Raw genomic sequence first — 10497 nt, 5'->3', positions numbered from 1 at the left:
GCAAGCATTTATCTAATTTCTTTAAGTAGTCTTCAGGAATAGTTCTGAGGTCTGGGCTCTGGGGAGGCCAATCCATGACCGATAGTTTTCCATTGTTTTTCAGTCCAGGTTGTCCTACTGAAAGACTTACCTCCGTCAATGTACCTCCGTACATGATACGTACATGACACTGAATTTCAGTCCAGTTATTGTGCAGTTTAGCATACCTCTACCTTTTTCTCTTAAGGATGCCTTCTTGACAGCTGCTTTTCCACTGAGGCCATTTCTGATGGTTTCAGTGAACAATAGATTAGCCTTAATCCAGATGCATCACTCGGGTTCTGTATCAGGTATGTGCTGGAGTTTTTGTCTGTTTTCTAAGGACTTACGACACCTTTTTCAGCATCAAATTCAAGCACTTTTTAAGCACTTTCAATGTCCATTTTCAAGCTTTTCCAGCACATTAGCAAAAAAAGAATGCATGTTTCACTTTGCATCACCTCAGTAACGCCATGTGAAAATTAAAACAAATCATCCTAGGTTGATTTAAATACCGGTACCGTTGTTCCTCTTTTTGCTAAAACAAAGAAAAATGCAGCACACAAAAATAATGCAAAAGGAGGTTACCTTATATGCATATAGTGTATAAACAAAAAAACCCAAAACATTTCACTTAAAAATTAAGATGTGGAAATGTGAACAAATTAACTTGTTAGAGATGTCATATTCAGTAAAATTCAAGACTTTAAGAATGCACAAGCATCTACCTAAAATCTATTTAATCATCTATGATATTATTATGTACAATTATAATGTATTCTTCCTCTCCCTTAAATAAACAGGCAGCCTTAATATTACCATTTTTTCCCCCCCAGGTGTTGCCAAACGCACCAAGTTAATACTTGAAAAGCTGCAGCAATACACAAAAATATGACCAGTATTCTAATTACTTGGTGACAACTTTGCTTTTAGCCTTTAATTGGCTAGTTATGTAGTTCACAGCATATTCCATAAATTACCATGCCATAACTAACTGCTTTAGTAGCGCTGCCGTATTGCATCACACATAATACACATACACATACTCAAAAATGATTTACTAGGACTTACGCAAAAAAAAACCCATTGTGAAAAGGTGCAAATCCTTCATGCAGACTACTCAGGTGGGGGCGGGGGTCTAGTCTGTACAACGACTAGCCCAGAGAACACTGAATCACTTTCACAAAGCCTGGACAAAGCTTTGCTCAAGACCACTTGAAAAATAAAAAAAGTTTGACTAACTGGAAACAAAATACCAAATGGAAATGAGAAAGAAAAGGGGGGCGGCTCAAGACTTTTGCACAGTACAGTATAAAGGTGACAAATAGACAGCCTTTTAAAATTGTCATCTCACTAAGGTCGAGTTTCTGTTCCGTGTCACCCTCATTGATTTGAAGTACATCAAAATGAGTTAAACAAGCTGTATAAATGTCCACCAATCAAACATAACAACTCGGTTACTTTTAATGAATTCAATCAAAAAGCTGTTTTGTGCATTTAAAAATCAATAACTTTACACACAAAAAAAAAAAAAAAGACAAACCCACACACAAGTATGCTAAACATTAAACTGACCGTGCTGCTGTCAACTGAACTGTTTATCAGTAAATGTTACTGTTTAGCTCAAAGAGGAAAATCAAACCCTAAAAAAAAAAAAACAAACAGTTTTGATGACGTTGCAAGTATCAGACCATTTCCTTCTGAAATATAAACCATGTAACTGTATTATACAGCAATAAGTCATGAGAACCATTAATTAAAGGCACCCCGGTCCACATAGGGATAGGCCAAGAATTCTCCCAGTTTATTGCCTTGAGCGTCGTAGTGCATCATACGAAAGCATTTGTCACAGAAGAGACATGGGTCACTCGGAGCAAACTGGTCGTTGGTGGTATACCATCTAGAAAGACGAGATACGTGATCAGCCTTTAAAAAAATAAAAAATAAAAATAATAACACAAAGCTTCCGTTGTTTATGCAGCGCCCTGATGTCTCCTCACCTTCCGATGAAAACATGGCAGACAGCACACTTCTGGGTGAGGACTCTGTGCTTGTGCGTGAGCAGTGGGTACAGATTCTTGTCTAGACAGTCGTTCTTGTGGGCCAGTCTGTAATGGGTAAAGAGCAGGGAAGAAGACGACATTCTCACAGGCTCTGAGCGGTAGGAACACAGATTTGTCTCACATTCATGATATCAGGAGCTGCTTTCATGTGCGGTCGGCCTGCTTACGCCAACGCTACATAAGCTCGAAGATAACTACGCATCCGTTAGTCTTGTGAGAAATGTTAAATCTCGTCTGACAATGCATCTCATTGTCAGATGGGATTGCTGCAGCTGACAAATCCACCTCCTGTACTGCAGTAGTAATCAGTTTATTACTTTACGGTTTATTAAGCACAGGGTTTGATGTTAACTCAAACCAGATAGGCATGAGTATTTCTTATTCATACCAAGCATCTTATTCATGAGGAGCAGAGATAAGCTAAAATGACCCTGTTTGGCTGCATGCTTATTTGGTTGTGTGATTATCTGGATGTACTTTACTGTGAACTCCACCAAACAAGAGCCGGAAACTATTAATGCATTACCGGACTAACAGAAGATAAACATTTCGATGATTTTAGCTCGAACTTTTCAACTTTGACTTGGCCGTATTATCGACAGCTGAAATGTTCAGGTTTTAAGTTGCTCACTGGACACAAATAGAAAACTCGAGTTTATTGCACGTGTGTGTTTCATGTTTGCACAACAGCAATAAAAAGAAATAAAAATGACTTTGTTGTAATGAAAGAGCATCCATTAAAGCAAGTAAAGAATAGTTCCTGGTTGAACCTGGAATCATGGTGTGCACCAAGGTGTGTATTGTTAGGTGAACTGTTTATTCTAAATTGGCTGAAGGTGTCAACAGTTATCTGCCTCTCTGCATCTGCCTGTGATTGCCATTCACACTTTCAGCTTTAATGCATGGGGTTCAACAAAAATCTTGCACTGTTTAGGAACTGTAGCCTTTTTTATATGTAGGGTCTCCTGTTGGTTGAAATTTTTGCTAATAGCCAATAAATATTACTAATTCCTGTTATCCCTTGTTACAGAGCGAGACGTTAGAAAAGAACCAGGTAAATGTTAATAATCAAACTCTTTCACCTTGAGCTATTCAGCTGATATCTATCCATTTAATGTTCACAGGACACAGTGGGCTAAATCCTTCTTGATTTTATGTAGTGGTTCAGTAAGCTTCCTAAGCCTCCGTCCTGGTAGAGCCAACAGTACTGCTAGAAGCATGAAATTAAACCAGTTAATCAGTTATTTAAACTTCAGGGGGCCTAGTTTCATTATTACTGTACTAATTCATCTTAAAGACAGCTGTTATTCAACTGTTGCTGAACAGAGGTGCAGGTGTATAATGCAGTCTCTCTGTAATTTGTTTGAATTGACAGCAACACACAGAATATGACATAAATGTTATTTGAGGTTGTAATAGTTATAGTGATATATAGTAATAACCAAAACTGAGCAAGAGTTGGAGTGGGCTCTGTAAAGAAGTTGAATCACAGAACTAGACAATGAGTAGCACTAACCTAACATCTGTGATGATGACCAGATGTTCGCAGTCGCCCTGGTGACAGTAGAGATACGGGAATCCCACTTTGACTTTCAGATCCTCCAAAAGTGTATCCTCCATCTTGGCCTGGCTGTAGGATGGGAAGTTATGGGACTTAGCCCATTCAATTGTAGTCCTGCATCATAAAGCAAGAGGAGATAAGATGAGAAAAGATGTCTGTTATTCATCCAGAAGTTGGCAAATCCCCTTTTTATAATAGTTAAAGATTAAGTTAAACACAGCAAATGTTTAACAAACAGTATCTATGAAAGCAAAGAATAGTTTGTAGCTTAAAAAAGAAAACACAACAAAACAATTGTATTAGGGTAGAAATAAAGCTGAAATCAGAGTAAATATAATAAAGTAAAATAAGTGAAATAGAAAATAATGATAATAATGATAATAATGATAATAATAGAAAGATTTTAAAAAGTGAGCCGAGTTAAAAATTAAAATATAATATTTGACGTATATTTTTTACATGAGTTCCATGGTTATTTCACAGAATGATACATAATTTTGCACAAATCAAATCAAATCACTTTTATTGTCACATCACATGTGCAGGCACACTGGCACAGCACATGCGAGTGAAATTCTTGTGTGCGAGCCCAAACAAGCAACAGAGATGTGCAAACACAACAACACAAACGAGCAAAATACAAGAATGGCCAACCTGAAACTAATAAATATATGTACAATATATAATAGTGTATGCATTTCTGGATGTGTATACTAAATATTTTCCTACGTGTGTGTGTGTGTGTGTGTGTGTGTGTGTGTGTGTACACACATTTTTACAAATTAAATAGTTAAAAGAGCGCTTATGTCAGTGATGGATTTATTAAAAGCACAGCAAATATCAGATGACGAGTCCTTTCAGTACCTCACCACAACAGATTAGCCTGAAAAAGAAATACCAGGGGAAAGATACACTTCTTAATATAAATTATGCAAAACTTTGTGGATTTTTAATGGATTTCTAACATAAAACAAAAAACATTTGGAAAATCTCAGTCTAATTCTATTCTAACTGTAAAACTGTGCTTTTTACAGGCCCCCAAATCTGCTGTCAGCAAGCCGACATTCAAATATCTATATTCGATGTTAACTTGAACTACACTCCTGAGTAAATATTCACAGAGCCAACAAACAAAACTGAAGGACCGAGCTTAAAAAGTTTTCTAATTTAAAAATTATACCAGAAAAAAATGTTCCTGATTGGATCTTGGGAGGAGGCACAAATCAAGAAGGACCTATTAAGTAGAACTATCCTCTGTCAGATCTGAGATGATCAGCTGGGAAGTTGCTGTTGGGCAATGCGATAAAGTGCTTAGTGTGTGCTGAGGTGTAGATCACAACGCTTTGTGACCTTAAACTAAAGTAGATCTAAAGTTAGCTTCTGCTCTTTAACAAGCTTCATGAGAATGCTACACAACAGACCAACATGCACTTTAAAGGGCTGAGCATTTCTGGAGATTACGTCCTCATCGATTACTTCAACTGGATTTATGTCTCTAGGAAACAGATGACTGTATCGATACGACTGTAGGTTGCAATCTAATGAATAAAGACACAAAAAATATCAAATCTGCTAAAACTGTTGTCTTTATTTACTGTGACAGGTCTACGTTTTATAAATGTGAACAGTTTGCAACGGTCAGACTAAGTACACTCTTCAAGCTTCTATCTTTATCTGCTTTCATAAGCTGCAGATATCACAGTAATTATTTGAGCGTTTCAAGTTATTTAACAAATCATTAAATAGAACTCTTGAATAGACCTGGTATTCATAGAAATCCTGCACAAAGCCAACATTTAGATATTTTATTCCATTTCATTTTACTAACCTTTCTACGGCTCTCAGCTCCAAGCCCAGGTCACTCCTTAGACACAGTTTGCAAACTGCTGAGCACTGTAGAGTTATTAAACATTACTTAAACAGATCTAATAACTTTATTGTTTGGAATTCTTTCCAGACATGTAGGTCCATAAGGTTTTGGGCAGTAACCTAATTTTTGGTATTTTTGCCTCTGCACCAATGCACAATGCAGATGTGAACGAAGTGCAGACTTTCAGCTTTAACTCAAGGAGCTGAATAAATATATTCTATTAACTATTTAGGAATTACAGTAATTTTTATACAAAGTCTCCCATTTTCAAAGGCTCAAGAGTAATTTTGAATTTTGGACCTAAAACTGTACTTTAAGACTTTAACCGCTTTTACAATTTACTCAAATAAAAACTGAGAACAAATTTAAGGTGGCACAGAAGAAGTTAGCATTGATTCCCACCGTGTGTGTGGAGGTTTTACTTCTGCCTGTGCAGGTTCTTTGTCTTCCTCCCACAGTCCAAATAGAGGCATGTTAGGTTAAAATGGCTATTCTGGTTAAGTGTCAGCGGTCGTTTGTGTCTCTGTCTTAGTGACAGACTGTCAACCCTGTCCTCTCACCCTATGACAGGCTGCCAACCTCCCGCAACCTCGATTTGGACAAGAAAATGGTTGACTGGACATACAGACGAATGAATAATTGAAAAAAACAATCCAATCTAGCGATTGCTTGCATATATGCCTGCAAGTGTTTTGAAATGAAAGCCTTGTTAAGAAGTTAAGGGTTTTCAGCCACTGTGGAGTCAGGACTGTTAATATGAAACGATTGCGCTAAATTTGTTCAAGTTAAGCACCTTGAGGGGGCCATGTCAGGGAAGCTTGCGTGTTAAACTATGATACATTTTTTCCTAGGTCAGCTTTATTACGTTTGCAATTCATTCACTCGTGTTGCATTTCATTTTCAGAGGAGACACATGAGTGCAGTTGATAACTGTTTTGATTGGCAGCCCTGTGCAGGTGAAATAAAAAGATGTTCTACTCTCCAAATAAGAGCAGATTGCAATAAATAATAAACTCAATGATCTCTCTTTAAACTGCCTATTGAGTGAGTCATTGCTTGCTTTGTCACAATCAACCCAAGACAAAAGTCAAAGCAACATGAACAAATGAAAATGTCAGAGTTAGTCTTGTTTACAATTACTTGACCACTTTCTTTGGTCAAATAAATAAATATGGTAAAATGGCAAATGGCCTGTATTTGTATAGCGCTTCACTAGTCCCTAAGGACCCCAAAGCGCTTTACACAACCAGTCATCCACCCATTCACACACACATTCACCCACTGGTGATGGCAAGCTACATTGTAGCCACAGCCACCCTGGGGCGCACTGACAGAGGCGAGGCTGCCGGACACTGGCGCCACCGGACCCTCTGACCACCACCAGTAGGCAACGGGTGAAGCTTCTTGCCCAAGGACACAACGACCGAGACTGTCGGAACCGCGGCTTGAACCGGCAACCTTCCGATTACCAGGCGGCCTCCCAACTCTTGAGCTACGATCGCCCGAATAAATAAAATACCAGCCTTCTACAGATTTAGGCCTGCTGCCTTCAACTGTTGTAAAGGTCCTGGTTAAGAAATGCATAATCTTTAAAGCTTCCTAAAGAAGGAGGTACTTACGAGCTGATGTCCTGGCACTCGGGAAACCGCATGTCATTGTAGAAAACTCCTTCAAAGAAGAAGAAAGCTGACTTGTAATGATCCTGAAAAAGAGCACATAAAATATTTTTCTCTAGCTTACAACAGATGCATTTTTAAATATATACATACATGTATGAGAGTCCAGTCACACTAAATGTACAGAAACAGTTACATTTAGATACGGAGCACAGCAATATTATTCTGTTCGGGTCCTGTATTTACCTTGCTGATGAATTCTGGAGCTACGTCAGGCGTGTTGCTGAACTCTCCACACACTTGCAAGTCACTGACGCAGCAAACAGCATCCCTGAGCTCTGCCAAGCTGTGGGAACCCGTCATCAGGAGAGTCATGTGGGGTCTGATGTAGTTAAACTGCAGGAAATGCGCCATTAAATATAGTATTCAACTACAACACACAACACAGTGGCTTTTAAAAAAAACAAAAAACAGTTTTATGACAAAAGAAACAAAAACAAAAAATGTAACCCTTACTTTGTCGAACACAGCTGGGTAGTAGACATTGATGGTTAGAATGATCTCTCCTTCGGGAACCATGTCAGTCACCGTTTCTGGTTTCCTGCCAATGGTTAGGCGCTCCTGAAAAATAAGAGAGAGAACCAAGCCTCACGTTTAGATACAAGATGAAAGAGAAAACTAAAAATGTCTGGGAACCTGTCAAGAAGCCCCAGGGGATAATAATAAACACCTACTTTAGAGCGAACAGTAAATGCAAAGGTTAATTATGTAATCTCAGTCCCTAACTAAATTCACCCACCAGTTCATCTGCATAGAGGTCATGTCTGTTCTTTTTCATCTTTTTAAGAGAAGCTCTGTGGTCTTGCCTCTTCTTTCTTTGCCTGTATTAAAAAGAAAAGAAGCAAGTCACATTTAAAATTGCATTACGATACTGATCAATCGCATTTTTCATTTGTATGAACTGAAGTAAGGTCATACACTAGTGTTCTTAATGTGGGATCTGGAGGTACAACTTCTGTGTCAGGCTGCTGATCTTCAGGATGACATCGAAGCGAATCAACACTTCAAAAGAAAGAAAAAAAACAAAGTCATTTGACTGTCTTTGGTAAAAAGAACAGATCATCTTCACAGAGTTATCAGGTGAGAGTCATGCGAGTATCAGAATCGACAGGACTTTTTTTCTTTGACGTTTTGTTTCATAACGGCCATCGTTTTACTTGCAGCTCAATTCTTGTTCCGGAGTTTGCACTAATTAACGAGCCTACTGTGAAACTCCTGGACTGAAATCAACGTTTGAAATAATCATTTATTTTAAAAGCAACCTTCCAGTGACCACAAACGTCATGAGACACAAAAAATAAACATCACCCACTGTCATTAATAAATGTCATTTTAGTCACCAAAAAAAGGATAACAGCCGATAAATCGGCCCATCTCTGTTTAGTTTACAGACTGTGGAAGGAGTTTATATTTTCACACTGTTAAAGCTGGCATTCATTTCTTTAAAGAAGAACTAATAACGTTTTGTTAACTGGATAAAAAACAAAAAATAAAACATCATTTAGTTTTTATGGAAATTATAATAAAGATTTTACAAACTATACAACTAATCAGGGAAACATGGATCTATTTATAATTACAACTGACTTAACCCCATAACCTAAAAAGCTTCAGTTTTAATTGACATTTTTACACGACTTACTTGAACGTAACATGTACGTTGTTCTATATTTCAGTGTCTTTACGCCAACCTTTGCAGTTGTTTTCCCTCTATGTTTGACCACATGGTGGTTTTTGTTGTATTTTACGGTAGTTTATGTTTCTGCCGCACATTGGGACACTCTGTAACTCTTAATTCATAGTTATACAAGTAAGTGTTACAGACCTCTTCCACGTTTGGTGTGTTTACTACCAGTTTTGGGACAAACTAGATTCAGCTATCAGCTATTACACCTCATTATGTAATTTAACTAGTATTCTTAATATCAGTTTACCATTACAATTACTGCAACTGAACTTAATTACCATTAACATATTATTATGGTGCACATGCCTGGTCTAAATGTTTATCAAATGTTGATCTCGACTACCTGCACACAGTCTTAAGTTCAGCCATGGTTTCCGCACCGACCCCCATCTCTTCGGCAAAGTTAGCAAGAAATGCGTCCTCATCCGCCTCCTCATACGAGTAGTCGCTTGGCTTCAGTCTGCTCAGCCACTCCTTTTTAAAAGAGCCTATATGAAATGGTTTTGTATTAACATCGGGATATTCGTACTCCGGGATGTTCACGTTTGCATCTATCGTCTGCTCGGACGCCGCCATGTTTCCCAGAACCCAAAAGTGCGCTGAGAATCTTGGGATATGTAGTTTCAGCGCTACAGTGCCGTTTAGACCTTGTATGATTAGGCAAACGGGAAAAATATTGGACAAAAGAAAACCAACAAACAGCTTTCCAAACATCTGTTTCATATATTATATAGTACTGTGCAAAATCCTTGAGCCACCCCTCATTAATTTGTGTGTTGCGTCCGAGGAGCCGGACTTTGTTGTAATTATTAAAAGTGATCTTCAGCATTAGTCCTCCAGGGTTTGGACACTGGTGGTAAAGGCTCTAAATACTACATTTTTGGTTCAATTTTTGTCTCATATACTGTATTTCCATGTGTTTGTGCATGTTTCAGCAAATTGCTGCACCTCTGTCCTACATCACAATATAAAGCCTCAAGGGGTAGCTCAAGACTTCTGCACCCTTCTGTATCTACATCTATTGTACTTGCTTTTTCCCCCCCTCTAATGTATTTTTTTTTAAATTTTTTTTTTTTTTTTTTACATGGTATTACAGTCCTGTTGTGGACAAGAATGTCAGTACAACAAAAAATTGAGGAAAGGCTAAAGCTAAATTTGTATTAAAACAGACTATTTATGTTAAATGACAATAGTGAATGAGGCTATTTAGGCCTCCTTTCTTTCTTTCTTACTAAATCATCCATGAACTGCTCTTCTAGTATGCTGTAATACCTCATTAGATTGATTCGCTGAAGCTTGAATGAATGTGTGTGAAGTAGTCTGGCTTAAGAGTCAAGGAAGCTGGTTGGTAAGCAGACTCAGCAAACATTTTAAGTTCCCAAAGATAAGCAGTTTATTTACAGTTACCTCCATAACGTGGAACTTAAACCAAACCATCCCAAACTAACTCACGATAACTAAAAACCAAAAAATGCCACAAACTGCGCAACAGCGCTCACCTTTCCTCCCTTATCTGAACCACCATGAGACTGACTATATATAGGACTGTCAATTCACCTTCAATTTGTCTAGCCTGTACCACTAGCTTAAGCTGCTGAATCTAAAACACAACACAAATAGCA

At 38.0% G+C, this 10497-nt stretch overlaps 1 protein-coding gene across 4 annotated transcripts; it reads right to left on the bottom strand.

Annotated features, from left to right (window-relative positions):
- Nucleotides 1-1464: 1464 nt before the first annotated feature.
- snapc3 (small nuclear RNA activating complex, polypeptide 3) lies at nucleotides 1465-10377 on the bottom strand. Of its 4 annotated transcripts, none has more exons than XM_026171251.1 (10): nucleotides 10283-10377; nucleotides 9219-9363; nucleotides 8107-8190; nucleotides 7928-8009; nucleotides 7645-7749; nucleotides 7375-7524; nucleotides 7132-7214; nucleotides 3598-3756; nucleotides 2019-2126; nucleotides 1465-1918 (listed from the first exon to the last, which is right to left on the bottom strand). In XM_026171251.1, exons 2-10 carry the CDS (start codon nucleotides 9263-9265, stop codon nucleotides 1771-1773), a joined length of 966 nt encoding a protein of 321 aa, XP_026027036.1. In that variant the 5' UTR covers nucleotides 9266-9363; nucleotides 10283-10377; the 3' UTR covers nucleotides 1465-1770. The 4 variants fall into 4 exon arrangements, with proteins under 4 accessions (XP_026027036.1, XP_026027035.1, XP_026027037.1 ...); XM_026171250.1 differs by lacking the exon at nucleotides 10283-10377 and adding an exon at nucleotides 10148-10275; XM_026171252.1 differs by lacking the exons at nucleotides 9219-9363; nucleotides 10283-10377 and adding an exon at nucleotides 10148-10275.
- Nucleotides 10378-10497: the final 120 nt, after the last annotated feature.

The sequence above is a fragment of the Astatotilapia calliptera genome, chromosome 6, assembly GCF_900246225.1.
Source record: "Astatotilapia calliptera chromosome 6, fAstCal1.2, whole genome shotgun sequence".
In the NCBI taxonomy this organism is placed as follows: Eukaryota; Metazoa; Chordata; class Actinopteri; order Cichliformes; family Cichlidae; genus Astatotilapia; species Astatotilapia calliptera.
Note: the sequence above shows the minus strand (reverse complement) of the source record. Positions and strands in the feature narration are given on the sequence as shown.